Source organism: Rhizopus delemar, genomic scaffold (genome assembly GCF_000149305.1).
Source record: "Rhizopus delemar RA 99-880 supercont3.3 genomic scaffold, whole genome shotgun sequence".
Classification (NCBI taxonomy): domain Eukaryota; kingdom Fungi; phylum Mucoromycota; class Mucoromycetes; order Mucorales; family Rhizopodaceae; genus Rhizopus; species Rhizopus delemar.
The window spans coordinates 669,206-691,035 of record NW_027137829.1 but is presented as its reverse complement, the minus strand read 5'-3'; the positions used below and the strand labels follow the sequence as shown (position 1 = coordinate 691,035).

The 21,830-nt window shown below is 35.1% G+C and overlaps 7 protein-coding genes across 7 annotated transcripts; 5 read left to right on the top strand and 2 right to left on the bottom strand.

The window, feature by feature from the left end:
- Positions 1 to 159: 159 nt before the first annotated feature.
- On the top strand, positions 160 to 2,317 carry RO3G_04478 (uncharacterized protein; the record flags this gene model as incomplete). Its single annotated transcript, XM_067659068.1, has 8 exons — positions 160 to 280; positions 338 to 397; positions 450 to 557; positions 610 to 847; positions 910 to 1,059; positions 1,114 to 1,172; positions 1,222 to 1,736; positions 1,790 to 2,317. The coding sequence occupies 8 exons, from the start codon at positions 160 to 162 to the stop codon at positions 2,315 to 2,317; spliced, it is 1,779 nt and encodes a 592-aa protein (XP_067515169.1).
- A 2,250-nt stretch (positions 2,318 to 4,567) lies between these two features.
- Positions 4,568 to 9,577, top strand: RO3G_04477 (uncharacterized protein; the record flags this gene model as incomplete). Its single annotated transcript, XM_067659067.1, has 12 exons — positions 4,568 to 4,741; positions 4,805 to 4,937; positions 4,993 to 5,230; positions 5,301 to 5,425; positions 5,478 to 5,560; positions 5,617 to 5,733; positions 5,786 to 6,820; positions 6,888 to 7,219; positions 7,340 to 7,418; positions 7,479 to 8,750; positions 8,937 to 9,459; positions 9,546 to 9,577. The coding sequence occupies 12 exons, from the start codon at positions 4,568 to 4,570 to the stop codon at positions 9,575 to 9,577; spliced, it is 4,143 nt and encodes a 1,380-aa protein (XP_067515168.1).
- Positions 9,578 to 10,270: 693 nt separating this feature from the next.
- Positions 10,271 to 11,176, top strand: RO3G_04476 (uncharacterized protein; the record flags this gene model as incomplete). The annotated part of the gene is made up of 4 exons (XM_067659066.1): positions 10,271 to 10,326; positions 10,372 to 10,769; positions 10,816 to 10,938; positions 11,118 to 11,176. The coding sequence occupies 4 exons, from the start codon at positions 10,271 to 10,273 to the stop codon at positions 11,174 to 11,176; spliced, it is 636 nt and encodes a 211-aa protein (XP_067515167.1).
- A 218-nt stretch (positions 11,177 to 11,394) lies between these two features.
- Positions 11,395 to 12,249, bottom strand: RO3G_04475 (uncharacterized protein; the record flags this gene model as incomplete). Its single annotated transcript, XM_067659065.1, has 2 exons — positions 11,395 to 12,055; positions 12,116 to 12,249. The coding sequence occupies 2 exons, from the start codon at positions 12,247 to 12,249 to the stop codon at positions 11,395 to 11,397; spliced, it is 795 nt and encodes a 264-aa protein (XP_067515166.1).
- A 2,621-nt stretch (positions 12,250 to 14,870) lies between these two features.
- On the top strand, positions 14,871 to 15,260 carry RO3G_04474 (uncharacterized protein; the record flags this gene model as incomplete). The annotated part of the gene is made up of 1 exon (XM_067659064.1): positions 14,871 to 15,260. One exon carries the CDS (start codon positions 14,871 to 14,873, stop codon positions 15,258 to 15,260), a length of 390 nt encoding a protein of 129 aa, XP_067515165.1.
- Positions 15,261 to 15,685: 425 nt separating this feature from the next.
- On the top strand, positions 15,686 to 16,765 carry RO3G_04473 (uncharacterized protein; the record flags this gene model as incomplete). The annotated part of the gene is made up of 1 exon (XM_067659063.1): positions 15,686 to 16,765. The coding sequence occupies one exon, from the start codon at positions 15,686 to 15,688 to the stop codon at positions 16,763 to 16,765; it is 1,080 nt and encodes a 359-aa protein (XP_067515164.1).
- A 100-nt stretch (positions 16,766 to 16,865) lies between these two features.
- Positions 16,866 to 18,654, bottom strand: RO3G_04472 (uncharacterized protein; the record flags this gene model as incomplete). Its single annotated transcript, XM_067659062.1, has 3 exons — positions 16,866 to 18,287; positions 18,346 to 18,597; positions 18,652 to 18,654. The coding sequence occupies 3 exons, from the start codon at positions 18,652 to 18,654 to the stop codon at positions 16,866 to 16,868; spliced, it is 1,677 nt and encodes a 558-aa protein (XP_067515163.1).
- Positions 18,655 to 21,830: the final 3,176 nt, after the last annotated feature.

Genomic DNA, 21,830 nt, shown 5'->3' with positions numbered 1-21,830 from the left:
AAGAGAAAAACTAAAGTGGATATATTATTTTTCCTGCAAAGTATGCTTCCCATTTCAGGTAAACGTGACGGTTGTAAAATCACAGTAAGCCACTCTCCGCCCTCTCTTTTTTTTTGACAGCAAAATTTAAAAATCAAACTTTTTAAACCTTTTTACAATATGGGTAAAAGAAAGACACCAGTATTCCGTAAAGGCACTGCTGAACAAGATCCTTCAAAGGGAGACAAGATCAAAGCCATTCGTACTTGGGATGATATTGAGCATGATTCTGAAGATGATTGTAAAGAAAAAAAATTAATTAAATCTAAACAATTTAATCTCACATTATCTTGTATAGTTCATGACGAGAGAGGAAAAATCCTTTTAGATGGTCAAGAAGAATTAGAAGAAGAAGGTAGTAATAGAAAGAAAATTTTGATAACTATTATTTTCTAATCAGTAATAAACAGAACTTAGTGATCGTGAAGTATATGGCTTAGATGGACTTGACGAAGAAGAAGCTTCTGAAGAGGAAGAGGAAGAAAAAGAGGAATTAAAGGAAGCTGAAGATATAGAAGGTAGAAATATCTACAAAAAGGTTAAAGACATTGTACTCATATTATAAGAAAGCTTGGGGAACTTCTAAAAAAGCCTACTATAACGCCGATGAAGCAAGTGACATTGATGAAATGCGCGAAGAAGAGGAAGAGGCCTTGAGAATTCAAAAAGAGCAACTTGCTCATATGGATGAAGGGGATTTCGTTGATGATACTTTACCAGGATGGGGATTGGGCGCAGCAAATGATACTGAAGCTGATAAAAAGCTTGTTGAAGGTGTAACAAAGGACTTGGAGGATATTTCGTTTAGGTAAAGAGAAAGAGACTTAGATATATTAAAAAGTGGATGGCTAATATTTCTTTTCTTTATAGTACAACTCATGCTGATAAACGACGAAGGAAGATTGCGAATAGTGAAAAGATTAAAATTATTCAAAACGAATCTCCAGAACTCATTGATTTATTGGATGAATTTAAGGAACGTTCAAAGATAGTTGAAGAACTTCAGAATATAATTGAAAAGTAAGATCAATTAATTGAATTTATATATTTTTTTTATTAAGATAAATATGTTAGAATTCAAAAAAAAGAAAAGCAAGAAGAACATGCTGCCCAATTCTTGTTATTTAAATATCGTACGTAAAAAAGCAGCAACGAGGCAACCATTTTCTTACTGTCTTATAGAAACTCTCATGAACTACATGACAAATATATCATTTTATTTTGCATTGAAAGCATCAAATGCATCAGATGTTCGTGAACATCCAGTCATTCAAGCACTTTTTAATCTTCGCCAGACACTTGAAAAAGTTGAAAATTTAGAACAAAAGTTAAATTCAGAAATAGATGAATTCATAGAAGCATTGAATAATGAAAGCACAACTACAAAGAAGATTGATATTAAGAAGACAAAGAAAGAAAAGAAACAACCAGTGTTAGAGGAAGCTTATTCTGAAGATGGTATTGAAGAAGAATTTGAACACTTTGACGAGGAAGGTCTTGAAGAGTCTGATAAAGAAGAGGAATACAATGTTGAAGACATCGAAGAAGAATTCAAAAGTCTCAAAAAAGCAGCCAAGAAACGTAAGAGACAAGATGTTGAAGACTTTGGGGAATTGGATGCTTTGGATGAACTTGATATGGAAGATAAATTAACCAAAAAGAAATCAATTAGAGACTATGTTGCAAAGATTGAATCTGTAAGCATATACAAAGAGATATTGTTGGGCACCTATTTATCTTTGTTTTATAGAAACAAGCTCAAAACACAAACAAATACCAAGGTGATTCTGACTTGCCATATAGAGATCGTGTTAAACAAGAACGCAAAGGTGTGGCACAACCTCAAGATAAGTCAGCCGATTTGGATGATGCAGATTGGGATGAAGATGATGCTGCCGCAGCTGATGAAGTTCGTAACGGAAAGGCAGATTCAGATGATGAATATTATGCAGAAATCGCTGCTCAGAAGGCAGCAAATAAACGGGCTAAATTAGAAGAATATGAAGCATCTAGACCAGAAATCGAAAGCAGAGACATTGAAGTTGAAGAGGGTCAAAAACGTTTGGCAAGTCAGAAGATATTGAAGAACAGAGGTCTCACACCTCATCGTAAGAAGGAAAACAGAAACGCACGTGTGAAGAACAGAATGAAGTATGACAAGAAGATGAAGAAACTGTCATCAACAAGAGCTGTTTACAAGCCATTGTCTTCCAACTATGGTGGTGAAATGAGTGGTGTAAAGACAAATGTTGTGAAATCTGTTAAATTATCAAAATAAGCAAATCGCTATATGTAAATGTTATAAATAAAGGTTAATTTGCGCATAGAATGTTTTATCTTTCTCCTTTGATATTAAAGAAAATTCATTTTAGTTTAACAATTAATAATGAACATACTTAAAATGTATTAAACTTTAATCTGTCATTACTTACCAAATATCGTTGTCATTTAAAGCTATAGTTTAATGTCTATCAATTAAATTTTCGTTTTTTATGCATATACTCTCCTTATAGCTTTTTGAATAATATGGTCATTGAAATACATATACTCAAGTACCTCTTTTTGTTACTGATACGCAACTTTTATTAAGGTCATCTATTACATCTTGTTTTTAATATAATTTGGTTAGAAAAGAGGCTTATTCCACTTTTCTTGTGCCCTATTTTGCAGCCACGAGAGAAAGGCATTAAAGAGCCCCCCAGATATAAATCGTTGCATTTATAATATTTACTATGTGATCTAGTAGGTTTAAAGATGGTGCTGATCAGTATATTAGAAATGTAACAATACTAAAGACAAGGATCCTTAATGATAAAAAATACAGCCACATAATGACAGAAAACATTTTACTAAAGTAACTTTCTGTAAATTACATTTGATAAACAAAACTGCGTAATCATATGTGTGATAATTTGCCCAATCATTACATTATCGCAATTTAAGCAGATTTTCACTCACAGTCATTTCAGCCAAAGCTTTAACTAACAAATACATGATAGTATTGCAAAGCATCATCGATTGCTTCTCATTTCCTATCTTTATATGACAATGATTTTCAAAAAAAAAAAAAAAAAAAAAAAAAAAAAAAAAAAAAAAAAAAAAAAAAAAAAAAAAAACTTCAAAGTTGCCACTCAGTAAAGTGTATAGAGACTAATTTATTGGCCTCTCGAAACAAGCTATGAAATGCATGATCCTTATTCAGTACCCTGATGAGCCAGATGAAACATTGTTAGCAAAGCAGTTCTATCGTTCAAACTAGGACAAGCAAAGGAGGTCAAAGGATTATACTGTATACGATGATATAACATTGTTTTAATTTTTCGAAAACTGCTATTTAAAGCTTCGCTTCCATCATATTAACTGATTTAATTAGGCCAAATACCCACTGCTCCAGCAGGGCCATTGCTGTATTCAGCACGGCTGATTCAAGCTTAAAAGAATACCTTCTCATGGTCATCCCTTGTATTTTGAAAATGTCGAAGTATGATACAAACCATCTTGGTGCTAGATATCTACTTAAATTTCATTAAAGCTTTCACATTACACAGCTATTACAAAGTCATGGCAAACAATCTAAATAATCCCAAAATAATTAAATATGTCTCTTATTAACTGCAAGGGCAAAGCAATGGTAAAGAGTACAGAATTTAGGCACGGTTGTTCAACTTGAAACGGACTTGCTAAATCTTTTTTTTTTCTGCTTTTAATGTAAACCTTGGGTCGGCTCCTCAATACCTTCCAGCTAAATTAGGATAACTAGCCTAGATCAGAAAGATGGAACAAAATGTTTGATATAACAGGAGAGTAATTTTTGAGGAAGAAAGGAGCTTTCAAAAGCTTTATGATGCTCCTGAGCTTATACTGTCCAAGATTTTCAGAAAATCTGATATGTACAGCTTTTGTTATAGTATAAAACTTGTATTTCAATAAAAAATTTTAAATAGTACTCAGGGTAGTTTTTGTAGACTGAACAGTATTTTTCATTGCTAGTTGTGCCTTTCGTGTAAAACGTGCATAAATTTATCTAGTTCTTCAACCTAGCAAACTTTGGTTGTACTAATAACAAGAATTTAGAGACTATTCTCTGATCATCTTCAGCTATTTCATCTGAGTTCTTTTGAGATTTTTCCTTAATTCATTTTCAATCACAACAGCCAATAATAATCTTAAAATGTCAAGTTACCAAATTTGTAATTAAACTTCAACGATCGTAATATGCTGTTCATCCCCGTCAAATAACTCCACTTTGTCAACTTTTGGATCATCTTTAAGAATGAGCAATCAAGTTATAACTACCTCCTTTTAATGTATAATCCTAATGTATGAGCATTCCGAGATATTTTTATGCCAAGATTTTTGACGTAAACAAATGGTTGTTGTTCTCCCGTTATGCACAATTAAAAAGATCTTTTGAAATAGGGTTTGATGTTGCACAATTTGAAATTACTTGTAAGATTTGATGCCTTTTTCTCTGCTTTTCATTTTTCTCCTTTCCTTTAGACCTAAATAGAAAAAAAAAAAAAAAAGTATGGCAAGCTCACTTTCTTCAGGAGTCTCGCAAGCTTTGCAAGTATACATAAAAGGTACTAAAGCGTGGTTTGAAGATCCAGAGGAAGCTTGGGTTTCGGCAACTGTCATTTCAAAAGAAGAATCGGCTACTGGTGTCAAAATCACATTTGAAAACGACAAAGATAATGGACGAGTAAAACAATAAAGAAATAATATGTAATTTCTGAAATGAGCCAATAATATTTTATTATCATAGCAACATGTATTTGAATCAACATTTGCACTCTTAGAAAAGCAAAAAGGTGAAAATCTACCGCCTTTGAAGAACCCATCAAGATTAGAGAACATTGACGATTTAACAAATCTGACTTACTTGAATGAGCCTTCAGGTAAAATAATAAACAAGGACAACTTGAAGACAACATAGATTAAAGATTTCTGCAGTTCTTGATACTATCCGCACCCGATATTTGCAACGCAATATTTATACTTATTCTGGTATCGTCTTGATTGCTGCCAATCCTTTCGCCAGAGTACCACTTTATGATCCAGAAGTTATTCAGCAATATTCAGGTAAAAGACGTGGTGAATTGGATCCGCATTTGTTTGCTATTGCTGAAGATGCTTATCGGTTTATGATTCGGGAAAAGGCAAATCAAACAGTAGTCGTTTCAGGTGAAAGGTAAAGAAATGGAAAATTAGTTTAAAAAAACATACATGAAGGTGCTCTAATTGTTGCTAAATTTCTATAGTGGTGCAGGTAAAACTGTATCAGCTACCCATATTATGAGATACTTTGCTACTGCCGATGATAAAGAATCCGGAAAGGTCAAGGATACAAGCCAAGGAATGACCGAAGTTGAAGAACAGATTATGGGTAATTGAGATGCTTTTAAAAAAAACTATTTAATCTTATTTATACAAAATAGCTACAAATCCAATCATGGAAGCATTCGGAAACGCCAAAACTACAAGAAATAACAACAGTTCAAGATTTGGTAAATATATTGAAGTAAGTTCTCATGTGCAGGCTTAATTTTTCAAAATGCCTCATGTATATTACTTTAGATCCAATTCGACGCTAAAAATAATATTGTGGGTGCAAAGATCAGAACTTATCTTTTAGAAAGATCCCGTTTGATTTTCCAACCAGAGACAGAAAGAAATTATCATATTTTTTATCAAGTAATGAATTGCTATTTTTGGTTTTCACATTCGTATCTTACTTTGTTTATAGCTTTGTTTAGGAGCTTCAGCTGCTGAACGAAAAGAACTCGAGTTGGGCGAATGGAATACTTTTCACTATCTTAACCAAAGTGGTACAGGAACTATCCCTGGTGTGGATGATGTAGCTGAATTTGAATTGACACAAAAGTCCTTATCACTTGTGGGCATTAGTAATGAACAGCAGAGTCAAATATTTAAACTACTGGCAGCATTGCTTCATATAGGCAATATTGAAGTAGGAGGTCGTTCAGACGCCTCTATCCCGGATGCTGATCCGGCTCTTTTGATAGTCACAAAACTATTGGGTATCAAAACAGCCGAATTTAAAAAATGGCTAACCCGTCGACAGATCATTACCAGAAGCGATAAGATCGTAAAGAACTTGAGCATTGTACAGTCTTTGGTTGTCAGAGATTCTGTGGCCAAATACATTTATGCAAATCTATTTGAATGGCTGGTTAAGGTAGTCAATGATAGTTTATCTTGCCAGGAAGAAGGCAAAGCACGTACATTTATCGGCGTTTTGGATATTTATGGATTTGAGCATTTTAAGAAAAATTCTTTTGAGCAATTTTGTATCAACTATGCCAATGAAAAACTCCAGCAGCAGTTCAATCAACATGTATTCAAGCTGGAACAAGAAGAATATATTAAGGAAAAGATTGAGTGGAAATTCATCGAATTTAGTGATAATCAAAAGTGTATCGAGGTTATTGAAGCCAAACTGGGTATTCTGTCACTTTTGGATGAAGAATCAAGAATGCCATCCGGAACAGATCAAGGATTCTGTAATAAGCTCTTTTCTAATTTCTCTGATCCCAAATACAAGAACTATTTCAAGAAACCTCGGTTTTCTAATAGTGCCTTTACAGTGGTTCATTATGCACATGATGTAGAATATGACTCTGAAGGATTTATTGACAAAAACAAGGACACGGTACCTGATGAACTTTTGAACTTGCTGCAAACCGCAAATAATTCCTTTTTGGTGGAAATGCTTCAGACTGCTACAGCAGCAGCTACAGCAACTGCGCAAGAGGCCAAGGTAAACAACAGAACTAAATTACAACACGAATACAGAAAAAAACATATCCTTCCTTATCAAATCATAGCCTGCTCCTGTTAAAAAAGTTGGTATGGCCGCAGCAAAGAAACCTACGTTAGGTTCTATTTTCAAAGTAAGGAACGACATGAAATTATACAAATACATGATCATTAATGATACTGATCCTTATCAGCTTTCACTCATCAGTTTAATGGACACAATCAACAAAACGAATGTGCACTATATTCGTTGCATTAAACCAAATGAAGCCAAGGTAGCTTGGGGATTTGAATCAAACATGGTGTTGTCTCAGTTGCGTGCTTGTGGTGTCTTGGAAACCATTCGAATTAGTTGTGCTGGTTATCCTTCTCGTTGGTCATTTCCAGAATTTGCAGAAAGGTATTACTGAAAGTTTTGCAAAAACAATATGCCAACTTCCTTTCTCTGTAGATTTTATGCACTTGTTAGCTCCAAATATTGGTATCCAAAGCTTCAGCCGGATATAAACGAACTCTGTAGAGTGATTTTGCAAAAGTGCGTTCCTGAAAAAGACAAGTATCAAATTGGTCTTACAAAAATCTTTTTTCGTGCAGGACAGGTATACAAACGGTATATGCAATTTTAAATGAATTTCTTTTTTAAAGAGTATGTATATTAGCTCGCTTATCTTGAAAAGTGCAGAAGAGAAAGATGGGATGCGTGTACCATTTTGGTTCAAAAGAATGCGAAGCGTCTTATTGTTCGTATTCAATACTTGCGGAAGCTCGACCTTATCTCGCGTCTGCAAAGGGTAGGCCGTCAAAAGATGGGTGTTAGAAAATTAGAGATCGCTCGTCAAACAAAGGCAGTCGTCAAAATTCAAGCAGAGTGGCGTCGTTATAATCAACGCAAGCGTTTCTTAAGGCAGTGTGCCTTTATTGTTCAGCTCCAGGCTGCTTCCAGGTCCTATATCATGCGTCGAAAATTCGTTAATATCCGTCAACACCTTGCTGCGACCAAGATACAAAGTTTACTTCGTGGGTGGGCTGTTCGTAAGCAGTACCTTGCTAAGAGAAATTACATGATTCGAGTTCAAGCATGCATCCGTCGTCGTTTGGCTCATAAAAAACTATTGATGCTTAAGGAAGGAGCGAGATCTACTGAACGATTTAAAGATGTGTCTTATAGCTTAGAAAACAAGATGGATGAAGTGACCCGTCATGTCTCTCAGAACAGAGTTGAAAAAGATCAAATGCGTGTTAAGACCAAGGAACTTGAAGTTCAGGTTAATTCATGGATTGATAAATATGATACAATAGATAAAAAGGCCAAAGACATAGAAACAAAGTTCGATAAACCTTCTGGATACGAATCAGAATTAGCATCAATGAAGCACCAACACCGTTCGCTGCAAACTGACTATGATACTTCTATAGACCGCATCAACAAACAGAATTCAGAAATTGCTCGATTAGGTGAAGATTTAAATCGTCAAAAAGAAGAAATATTTAGACTAAAACGACTCAGCAACCCACGACACCACAAGCCGTATACTGGAGCAGATGACGGCGATGTTGCCGAACTTAAATCACAAATCATGGCTCTAAAGTCTCAGCTGTCTCAATCACTTAAACAATACCCTAAATACCAATCATCCATAAATACCAACAACAATCCGCAGCGTAATGGCCGACGTGGACGTTCTGCTGACCCACGCCTTGCGATGGCGCCTGAGAGAACTGGGAAAAAGATAATTTATGCTGAGCCAAAACAGATGATACCCAAGAAATTAGGACAGCCTATGAATTTAGACATGCGCAATCCTGAGGCTGCTATGGCTCAATTATTAAGAAATAATGGTGAGGTATTGGAAAACGAGTTGGTGCAAGGACTGATACATACACTAAGGATTGTGCCACCTGGAACACATAAATTTCCGGCACGTGAAGAGGTATTTTACCCTACTCACATTATTGGCAAATGTGTTACGCAGATGTGGCGCTTGGGTTACCTACTTGAAACTGAGCGTTTACTGTTTCGAGTGATGGGAACTATTCAACAAGAATGCGCGGTATAAAACAAAAAAGAAAAAAAGTTATATGTTTATGTCACTCATGTGTATATGGCTTGTATATAGTCATTTGCAGAAGAAAATACAATCGTACCATGTGCTTATTGGTTATCAAATGCATCTGAATTGCTCTCTTTAATTTATTCTGTTGAACAGGAACTTGAAAAAGAAATGCAATCCACTCAAAGAAGGCCAGCAGTGAGTTGGAGCGACATTGAAAAGCAGACGACAAACATAAAGCATGAACTACAATGCGTACAAGACAGCATTTATTACCACTGGCTGACAGAGTTAAAAAAGGCGTTAAGCAAGATGGTCATTCCTGCTGTTATTGAAACACAATCCTTACCAGGTTTTACTATAAACGATTCATCGCGAATGTTTGGTCGAATGATGCCCAACAGCAATCAGCAGCCTTATTCTATGGACGATTTGCTGGATTTTATGAACCGAGTCTATTCAACAATGATCAGTTATCATGTTGACCATTATAGTATGGAACAAGTTGTTTCTGAGATGTTGAAATATGTTGGTATAACCGCTTTTAATGATCTTATTATGAGACGTAATTTTAACTCGTGGAAAAGAGGTAAAAAAAAATGAAAGGGAGATTGTACGCGAGATGGAAACTAACTCAAGATGTTTAGCCATGCAAATACAATATAATATTACTAGATTGGAAGAATGGTGCAAAACCAATCGTGTAGCTCAAGCTACAAACCAATTAGAACATTTAACGCAAGCTATAAAACTATTACAACTAAAGAAATCAACGGTAGAGGATATAAAAATTATTTATGATATCTGCTGGTTCTTGGCTCCTATACAGATACAACAACTTATACAGAACTATAGTATTGCTGATTATGAGGTATATATCAAATCTAAATATAGATTCAAATTTATCATTCTAATCTTCTTGTCCAGGAGCCAATTAGTAATGAAATCTTGAGGACAGTAGCATCTCGTGTAAGCAGTAGTGATACAGGAAATGTCGTATTGCTCGATAATGCCTCTCTTGAAGAAAACGATTATGACTTGCCAGAACCTCGTATTGTTGATATTAGCTCATATATTCCTGATTATGTAAGTCAAAGTGTTTATTTGCTCAGGGTACAAAAAAGTTTAATTTTTTTTTTTTACTGTAGTTAAATATACAAAATGTTCAAAACTTTATTGTTTTAACTAATTTATTCGAGCAACCCAAAAATTAAGAGAGTTCCAGCCGACACACAAAAAAAAATAACCTAATATGTAACAATTGTACAAAATAAACGTGATAATGACCTTAACGAGTAAAATTTACCCGAAAAAAGATTAAATGATTAAACTTGAAGTAAACGAGGATAATACAAGACTTGTCTTGTTTTCTTTTCCATTTTATATTTTTTTTATTAACCATGTCTGAACCTCTACCACCCGGATGGGAAGCTCGCCAAGCTCCTAATGGTCAATAGTAAGTGAGAAAAGGCAGAGAATACATTTTAATTAGTTACCCTAGTTACTTTATTAACCACAATACACAAACAACCACTTGGGAAGATCCTCGTCAAAACAATCGTGGGTATCCAGCTCCTCCCCCTCAATATGGTGGCTATCCGCAAGGCTATCCACCTCCACAGCAGGGTTACCCACCTCAACCGCAAGCTTATCCTCCTTATGGTGCTCCCCCACAATCACAACCATCGTCTTACGGTGTGCCTCCCCAAGGTTACAGCAGTACGCCTCCTGCGGCCCAGACACAAAAGAAATCTGGCTTGTCTACAGGCATGAAATTGGCGGGTGCAGCAGCAGCCGCTGGTTTGGTTGGTTTCGGTATCTCAGAGATCATTGATCACGAAGAAGAGCAAAATGATCGCATCGAGAGGCTCGAAGACGAAGAACGTGAAGACCGTTACAGTAAGTTGGATGAACACAATGAAGCAGAAAACAAAACGCTTTTTAGGAGAATCCGATTATGATCGTGGATATCAAGGTGATTACAGAGAGCAGAATGGAGAAACAACAACGATTATTAATGAGGATGGTGGATGGTTTGGAAATGATAAACAAACTATAATCGAAACAGGTAATATATCCCTTATGTTGACAACTATTTGAAGCTAAAAGTGTAAGGGGCTTCATGCAGATCAAAATGGGGGTACGACTGTTATAGAGAAGGAAGATGGATGGTTTCATGATGAAACAACGAGTAAGGATTAGAGTAAAGCGATCTGTTGAACTTTATTTACTTTGTTTGAAATTTAGTTACTGAAACTGACGCTTATGGAGATACGACTGTTGAAGAAGAATCAAGTTGGTTTTGAGAATGAATTGGTTTTCATTGTATCATAAGAATAGTAATAAAATACTAGCTTTTTAAGGAGAGAAACACATAGTATAAGATGTGGTACATGACTTGGTTGGCAATGGGTAGAAATGCATAAAAAATATGTACGTATTTTGAACGATATAAAAAGCCCATTTAATTTGTTTATTTACAGCAGCAACAAAGAAACTCGTTCCTGTTTAGAATGTAAGGGGATTATGCACAGTAGTCCATATTTCTTCCAATTTGTATTGGTAGTTCTGATAGCATGGACCGAATAGAAGGTAAACGCAACGGTGGTTGTTTAGCATGTTTACCAATCGGCTGTAATAAAAAAGGGGTTGGAGGAGAAGAAGGAGACAGACTGGGTGAAATTGGCAATCCTCTCATCTGAGTCGCTTGGCTTGCTAATAAATGAAGATTGTGTTCTGAATTTTCATGTTGTTGAGATGGAAGTGGCAGCACTGGTCTTTTTTCTTGTGCGATTGGAAGTAATCTAGACTTTTTGTTGCTGTGAAAATAAGCCCCTTTTTTTCGCTTGTCTGAGCAGACAGGTGGGCTTGGTGGAAAGGATGTATCAGAAGCAGGCGAATGGCTGGATGTGGATGCTGACGATTTCCTGTCTGTTCGCATCGCTCCCTTCATTAATCTTGTTACTTTGGTTGGAGCTGTGAAAGCAATCTGTCGTTGACGTGTTTCGATAATGGCCTGCTGTTGCCTCTTCATTTTTTCTACAGACTTTAATGTCTGAAACATGGTAGAGGTTGGCTGGTATTCACTAATGTCTGTTGAGAGCCACTGATACAGAATGGTAGATAGCTGGATGGTTGTTGTTGTAATTGGCCTGTACTGTTTTTTTCCTTGCTCTTCTATTGACCTAGTAAAGTTTAATTGAGTGATACAGCATATAAAAACATTTCTATTTTTCTGAATTTACATTCGTGTATTTCTGCTCGGTTTCATGTATTGTTTTTCTGTTTTTATAGTTCTGGCTTCGGGAGAGGCTGAAGACATAAAGAACCATTCATTTCCATTTAAAGGTTCAAGTTCCAGGTCGGCATGATTTTCCATTTTATATGGAGCAGGTAGCGCCATGCGCCATTGATCATAATCAATACATTTCAGTAGTGGATCTGCTACTTTACCCAATAATTCATCCACCGTTAATTTACAAAGCTCAGCGAGATAGAAATAATTGAAAGAACGTGCTATTTGTATCACACTAGGTGTCATCACAAACGTGCGACCATCGCTATTTTTTGAAAAATGATGCGGATTTGCCTCGAACAGTTGCTTCAAATAATGTGATTTTGTATTTAATTTGTTATTAAAAAATAAGAGATCCATTTCTTCCAAGCAAAAATAAGTTAATGAAGTAGAGTTGGAATAAATACAAAATGTCTTTAGGTATGCATAATGGCCTAAAACAACACATGTAGTCATATTTTGATATTAACAACGGGGATATTTTTTAAAAAAAAGAGAGAGAGAAAGAAAAGAAGAAAAATAAAAATAAAAAGAAGAAAAAAGGAATAAATAGCATGCACTTTCACGCTTTCCTTTCTACCATTTTACACCCACTCAAACATACATACACTAAAAAAAGGGGGGAGAAGCGTGAGTACGGTGTACAGAAAGAAAATCGAGATAAAGAAAAGAGAGAGAGAGAGAGAGAGAAGACGGATATCATCCTTACATATTCTGTCATATATTAAGCCTTTTAGTTATGGTGGTCATTCTTCGTTAAATATAAGGGGTTGTAGTGCAAATTACCCCCTTAAAGTTTTTTTTTCATGTATACAAAAACATTATCTCCCCCCCCTTCCAATTGACAAAACAAGTAAAGGACACAAGAAACATATAATTGTTTCAGCTACCGTCATGTTTCAGGTTATAAAAAAGAAAGGGACGCGGGCTTACAATAAGCCACTCTTTTGTCTATTGGATTCAATGCACTTTTAAGCTTTCCCTTTTCTTTATTTAATGCTATTTTTTGAAAAAGTGATTATTAACTCACTCACAATTTTCTCGAGTAGGAGCATGAACTGTATTTTGGAGATGGATGATAAAGATTGAAGGTAGTTGTCACTAAACCTACCTCCTCACTTTTTTATTTTGATGTTCTCCTTTTCTCTATTTTTTTTTGCCCCTCCTTCACTCATAGAAGCTCCTTATTATGATTGAAACTTAAACTCCTGATATAAAACCCCTTCCTTTCGCTCGGAACTCAATTGCAATTTCGTCACCACCATTAAACACAGACCTACACACAAGACAAAAGTTAATCTAAATATAACAAACTCAACTATTAAAATGTTCAAATGATTCTGTGTCTTGTAAAGATTAAGGAGCGGACTTAATTTCCTAGCAACAAATTAAGTAAACAAATACAAGTGACAGTGGGCGCACAAACATACCCCATATCCTTTGTTTAGTATAACAGCTACTTGTTACCAATTAATTTTGACAAGTTGCAAGGATCAATTTATCAAGAATCAAATTTTCTTTTCTTCTTTTTCTCCGTGAATGGAAAAGGTACACCTACCACAAATATTAGAACATCAGTAGGCTGATTTTGTAATTTATGTAAAATACAAACAAAATAAAAAAAGGAACCGACAGAACTAGTCACTTTTCTTTTTTTTAAAAAAAGATAGAAAGAGGTCAGTAAAAGAAACAGCCCATATGAAAATTATGTGCAATTTGGAAATGATGCATACAAAAGAGCACAAGCCATCAGGTGTCTATGGTCCAGTACTTTTTATTCCGAGGGTGCTTTAAGGATGGGATCAGTCAATTGAATAGCAGCAAAGACATGATGAGAATCAATTGTAAGCATACAGAGTACCCAGTCTCCGTGTTGAAGATCACACCTGATGAAACAGGTGCACTTTGTGGATCTTGGGATAAATTAAAACTCGAGCAAGGGATCTTCCTACGGGATCCATCATCCGCGTTCTTATGATGAGCATCATTCTCAACTGACGTCAGCTGAGTATCGGTCAGTTTGCAAGTGTCAGTCGGAGGGTTACATTTGGGACAATCAGGTACTATGCTAACCATTGGCACTGACAGTCAGTGCCTACTTTTAAAATGACAACAATAGCGCATTTTCTAAATGTTTGTGTGTAGACGCATATACAGCTTTTAAACGCATGCAGGTTTAACAAGAATAGGTTTTATAATTTTTATTATAAAGGTTTTACACTGAAATAATAATTAAACAAGCATGGTTGCACACTATAAAAAATACTTCTGATTCTAAATCAAGTTCTTGTTTGCCAAAGTGAGTCAGTGATTTTATCCTTTGGAATTCATTACTATTTGTTCCCGTTGTGTACATTAATTTAATGACAATAAACATCCATGGGGCACAAAAGTAGAAGAGAAATCCATCAATGAATTCCGATCCAGGCTGAAATCGCACAACTATTTTATATAAATTATGGGTTGATCACCATTTCATACTTTAACCTTACATCCCAAGCATCACAGTCAAATCGATCATAAAAAAGATCGAAAATGCTTTTATTCTTTCATTTATGGCATACAGGCACCTGTATCACTTTTTTTTTTTTTTTTTTTTTGAAGTGACCCAACCGCTTGGGTCAGCCAATAGACGTTTAGCTTTATATGAAATTAGCATATATTTTCCTTTACTTTCTCCCTCCTCTTCTACTTGTACATTAGGAATGACGGATGAAGTCCCTTTAGAAGATTTCACATTAACAAGATCGGTTCAAACTAGTTCTGGCAAACTTCAAGGTTTTAAAGATGAGGCTAATCAAGTCGACGTGTTTTTAGGCATACCTTATGCCGAACCACCCGTTGGATCCCTTCGTTTTCGACCTACCGTCCCACTCGACACACCAAACACCGAAAGAACTTGCACAGCTCATGCTCCTGCCGCACCACAGACAGCCATGCCTTTTGATACTTTGATGTGCGTAGAAATTAATTATCAATCTGAAGACTGTCTTTATTTGAACGTTTGGAGACCCAGCCATAGTTCCACCGATAAACCTAAACCTGTTATTGTCTGGTTTCATCCTGGTGCATGCTTAAGGCATGTACGACTTTAAATATGTTGTGACAAGTGGAAATTATTGACTTTTTTTTTTTGTAAACAGTGGAAGTTCAAGTCAACCTTTTTGGGATGGAACTAATTTAGCGAGAAACGATGTGATTATTGTAAGTTTCAATTATCGGTTAGGTGCATTGGGTTGGATGTCTATGGGCCATATTTCTTCTGATTTAAAAGAAAGTGCAAATCTGGGTTTATTGGATCAAATAAGTAGAGTGTATTGCATGCTTATTTGTGTATTTTTCTAATTTTTTTTTGTTTTGTTTCTGTGTAGCTGCACTAAAATGGGTTCAAAAAAACATTGCATCGTTTGGTGGAGATCCTAACAACGTCACTGCATTTGGATCTTCTGCAGGAGGTAAAGAGAGAATAAGGATAAAAAGTCGCCAACTAAACTGTTTTATACCATAAGCTACTTGTATCATGTCTCTCATCTTGTCCCCTCATACTGCAGGATTATTTCGTCGAGTTGTCTTGCAATCCCCGCCCATGTTCATGGTAAGCCCAAAGAAGTGGGCAGAAATGAAAGGCAGCATATTTGTAAGATCGCTGGGTCTAGATGAATCTGATCTCTTGCAGGACCTACAATCCATTGATATCGAAATGTTTCTTGAATCACAAACATTCATGACAACCTGGCCAAATTTCTTGGAAGGATTGGCGCCTATTGGCAACAGTGTAGACGACCAACTTTTACACAAGACAGTCATTGAGCACTTTTTTCATGAGCCATTACCAGCCGGTTATGAAGACCTGGAAATCATGATTGGTTATACCAGAGATGAATTCAACTTCTTCTTTCCCTTTTTACCCAATTTTCAAGAGATGGATGATTCGATGTTTGTTCGTACGTATTTTACCCATGTCTTTGGTTATAAAAACAATCGACAAGCTTATGAACTATACAAGCAAGACATTGTGCCACCGATGTCACCCCCTTCTGAAGTAGCTCGATACATGTGTTCGGATGTCATGAGCCGTATGGCTACTTTGTTAACAGCAGAGAATCTATCAAGGCATGGTCATAAAGTCTATCTGTATCAGTGGAACTATGAATCCAATGACGTCCAGAATGTAATTAAAGCCGCTCATATGGTAGACTCTATCTTTTCCTGGGACAATCTTGTCTATTGGACAGACAATCCATTCTTGGGTCCAGGAGATGACCATGAAAGAGACAGAATAGCCAAACAGATATCAGGTGCTATTGCTCAGTTTGCTAAAACAGGCGATCCGAACCGAGATGGTTTGCCTCTATGGCCGCTGCACAATGAAGAAGAAAGAAGTGCACTGATATTTGACAGCGAGGTTTATTCGGAAAACAATATATATCAGACAGGTGTACATCTCTGGAAGACGGTACTTAAAGACTATGTTGTTAATACTTCATTTCCCATCAAACCAAAGGAAAATAAGAAAGAATCTTCAAAAGATAAAGACCTTCTTATTTCTCCTGAAACAATAGGACCATCCGACAAGAAACGTAAATTTGAAGAACAATAAAAAAAAAAGCATAGTATGTTTATTACATACTTTAACAAATAAATAAACTCAAAAAAAGATATTTTTACATATAATAGGGTACTCTTATAGTTACATGTGTTTAATTTTGCTTGACTCGACCTTGATCAAATGAAACAATATGCGGATCTTTTGTATGTCCATGTTGTTTATGGTATCGAAGTCCATTAGCAGTTCTATAAGCCTTTTTACAGCTTAATTCTGTACATCGAAATGGCCTATCTTCTCCAAACAAATTTGAATGACCATGTCCTGTTGTACCTTTAGCATCTTTTAAATGATATTGAAGTCCATTCATATTTTTATATTTCTTCATACAATTTGACATGGCACATCGATAAGGCTTATCGACTCCATCTAAATTTGGATGTGCTTTTTTCATATGATTAAACAGTCCAGAAGATGATGAGAACTCTGCATGACACCCAGATATGTCACATCCAAATGGTGTAAGTCCATCTTTGAATTCATCATCTGTTATACAAGGTGTAGCAGTATATTGTATAAGTACGTCATTCATTGGTGGTGTAGTATGAGTAGCTGTAGTACTTGTGTTGGTAGTGGTGGTAGAAAGTGTTTCGTTGAGTATATTTACTATTGGTGTGATGTTATTACTGTTGGTTGTTGTATTTGTTGAATTTACAATATGATTGAATGTTGAATTATTTGACAATGAGGTATTATTGTTAACCGTAGATTGTATCCTTTGTGTTTTATTTTCTAGCAGTGTATTCACAAAAGGGCTATTCATCTGCTTATTCTTCTTTAACTGCGTAATCCTCTGTAACTTTCTCCATCGATTCCTACAATGTAAGCCCGGTCTCCCTTCAAAAAAGTAGGCAATCCTTTGCCATTGTGATCCATATTCTTCGTATTTTTCCATTAATCGTTTATCTTCTTCTTCTGTCCAATCTGATCGATCAATGCTGGGATCCAAGCTCTCTCTCCAGCGTTTAGCACACTGATCATCCGTGCGACCTTCCAACATGTCTGCGATTTTACTCCATTGATTTGGGTACTTTGATACGCCTTCCCTCAACAGCTGATCTTCTTCATCTGTCCAAGCGCCCTTTCGAAGGGAAGGGTCGAGTGAGTGAAACCATCTTTTTCGACAGTTTTTATTTGTTCGTCCAGGAACACAAGCGGCAATTTTAGACCATTTTTCTGTTTTATCACCATACAATTGAACCGCAAGTCGAAGTAGATTATCCTCTTCTGGAGTCCAAGGTGCACGCTCACGAGAAGGTCGAGTTGACCCCTTCAAAGGCTTCTTAGAAGCTAATAAATAGGTGTGGTGATTAGCTAAAGGGTGGTGTTGTAGTGGTGCTACTTTAATAGGTGTAGCATTAAGCGGTGGTAAAGTATTAATTGTTGTCTTGGCTATTATAGGAGAGGAAGTTGTCGTATCGCCTTCTTGTAAGATGGAGTCATAAATAGATGAATGCTGAGATAAATTGGTAACAATATCTTGGTCAGTACTTATCTTTGACAAATAAAAATTAATCTTTGTAGCCACGGAGTTTTTTTATATTTTTATATATTTTTTTTTTTTTTTGGCTTACTGTGTGAAATTCATTAAATTGTTGTAATTCATTCCTAATGTTGTTGTCATTATTTTCTTGAAAAAAGCCTTGATGCGTTGAGCTTTGATTAAAAGAGTTGTGAGGAGGTTGAGTAAAGGAAGAATGAAAACGAATGTTGAATTCACTCGCCAATTGATTAAATTGTTCTTGTTGGTGACAGTCAAAATACATGTCTTTCTCTGCTTGATCTGGTTCGTCCGAAGAAGGCTCAAAAGAAAATATCTGTTGATACTATAGAATCCTGTTAAACATAATTAAATCATCAACAGAACGAGTTGTATTTACCATAGCAGAGCTTTGGTCGTTTCACAAAAAACAAAAGAAAAAGGGTAAAGACACTCCACAAAAAAAAACGATTTTCTGATGTAATCAGACTCAGCTGGGCAATTGAGTGACGCCACATTTCTTACTAAAAAAAATGATTGACGATAGGAATGCCAAGGTGGTATGTCTGCTTGATTTAAGTCAGTTCAGGAATCAATAAGCTAGATGCTTACATAAATATAAATATTTTATTCAATGAGTAAAATTATATGATACATGTTATTTTTTTTTTACTGCCATGTGAGAATCAGATTAAATACATTTCATTTATTTAAGATTTCAACTAATACAATTTAGGAAAAAAAAACTGTCAAGATTTTTCAGGTAAGTTTGAAGCAAATCATCATTACGCTGATAATACGTGGAAGAAATTAAAAAGAAGCCGTATCTGTTATTGATAACGGAGGATGCTTATTCTTGTTTATACGCTCTATATGCTTTTTCTTTCTTTCTTGAGGTTTTTCTGTCAGGATACCTTTGCATCAAGAAGTTTATTTATTTTTTTCTATCAAGGTACTGCTTTTAATCTTAGTAATTTTAAAGCATGGGAATATTATACATGTCTTTTCTCTTTTAGTAATCCTTATTTATCCTTAATTTAACAGTGAGGTTTTTTTGTAAACAATTATCAAAACTTGAAATTCTCACTTTGTACTCATTAAAGATCTATTATAAATTTAAATAACCACAGGGTGTGTATGTTATGACCTATTCAAGAGTATTGTGCCAAATGTACTTTCCAAGATTAATGTATAGATTACTAATTTGGGTAGCTTTATTTTGATATTCCTAAAAGCACTCGCATGTTCTGAATTTTATGTAAACTATTGATAAACATCTCGCAGGTACCACCAAACACTAAAGTATCTTCTCAAGGAGTATTTTTTTAGTGATTATCATATATCCTTACTAGCGATCATAGCCTACTACAATGGCCAATTTCCCTCAAAGCGCGGCGTAGGTTAGAAATCTCCATAGGGGCTAAAATGATGGCTAGTGAATATTTAATATTTGTCTTTTTTGCATGGTGAAGACACCCAAAGTTTTAAAGCGTACTCTTATTCTTAAAATGCATTTCATAGACACAAAACTAGAGGTTACACGTTGAGCTTCCATTGCATCTAACAATCAGTCCATAAGTTAACACTATATATGCTTAAATACCTTAATGTGTTATCAGATAGCAAGTTGTAAATCATTATAAGAATTATATTACGTACATCTGGTGGATTTTTAGGTTCATAAATATATAACAATTAAAAAAGAAATGGAATAACATCCGCTTTTATTTCTCTATTTTGTGCAGGTGAGAAAAAAAAGAATAAACAAAGCAAAGCATAAATTTCTTTGACCGCCAAATGTGTAATTTGTTGACATGTTTACGTCTGCGTTGGGTGCAAATAATTCAAATGGAGGTTTTCTTTCTAATTCTAGTAGCCATGTATTTTATATTGGCTTGAAGATTTTTTTCTGTATACAGAAATTAGCTCGTTTTTGTTATCTAACGAAAGGCAAAGACTTTCTCCTATATTTTAATGTCCCCAGATATAATCAGCTGGGTCCACGATTTCTGTACCTGATTTACAAAATGATACTTTAGTCGGTATAATTAGCTGCAACTAAATATTAAAGGACAAACTGTATTATGTAAATCAGTAGGCTTTGTATCCTTCTTTAAACCAAAAGCATAAACAGCTAGTGTTTCGTTAAATATACGTTCAGCTTCTTTATCTTTAAAATCGGGTTTTTTTTCTCGTGCTGATATTCCAGTGGTCAACTTTTGTTCCCTTTTGGTAGATGTGAAATATTATAGAGCATGGTTTTTTAAGAGATATAGCTAACATCTATTCTATGCAAGTGTACTGCATTTCAGATGAATGACGCTTGGCGTCTTATAAGAAGAAGAGAAGCTACCACTGCTCATCTGAGCCAAAAATAATATGCATGACTATAGGTAATTTCTAGTCGATGGATCAGGTCTTTGATTTTATTAAGAGCTTAAGCATCTTGGTTCGGCTTTCAAATGATCTATGATGAGAACATTCATCATGTTCTTTTACCTTCTACACTCGAATATATCATTTTATATAACCTGTAATGACATGTATATCACTTTATGTAGCATAAAATGGCTGCAAGGCTATAGTGAATAGGAAAAACTATGATGATAAATGCAAGATTCAGACTTGAAAAGCTTGTTTACTGGCTATGTATTTCTTAATAAACAAATCCAGTAAAACAAGCATTTGAGCTCGTAAGAGATGAATACTTCAATAAATCAAGCAAACCTATCATGGTGGTTGCGCTCTTTTTAAACATCATCCTGTTTGAACCTAAGGCGACATAATTATGGTTTTAGAATTTTCTCAGCGTTGGCATCTCCAACTTAAAGAGCGCATAAAGGGAAGGCACAAGCCGATATTAAGACTTACCATAGCTCTGAACTTGGCCCTATTATTATTGGGTCCTAAAGTACCAGAATTCAAAAATAACAATCGTAGGATCCGAAAAAGCATTCCATTCTTCAGCTGCAATGATCAAAGATTTAAGAACAGGAAGAACTATGGAATAAAAGAGAGCAGCAACAATTGCGTTAATCAGGAGAAGTGATGGATGAATTCACATTCAATGAAGGATGCATGTGGTACAAAAAGATAATTCTATGTATTTGAATGACTGTTAATAAAGACCTTTCAAAAGAGCAGAACTATGATAAAAGCTTATAGAAAAGAGTCGTCCATGTTGAAAGGGGGGAAAAAATGGTGCTTTTATATAATTTTTCTCATACAATTGAAAAATGTTTTATCTACAAAAGGATTTATTAATTTTTTTTATTGAATTCGGTTTAGCTATTCAGTATCATTTTATCCCTTTTTTATTATCTCAAAAATCAAAAAAGAAAATACCAGATTGTTAGTTTTCATTGGTTTATATAATATTTGTAAATAGGCTCCTTGTAAAATTATGTAAATTTTTTAGAAAATAAGAGTGGAAATTAAAGAGTTATGGTTAAAGAGTCTAGCAAGAATGCAAACAACTAACGTATATTCACTTTTACATGCATGCCAAATACGAAAATACGTTTACTATTCTCGTGTTTCCATTTTTTAAAAGAAAAAACAAATTTTGATTGAAAATAT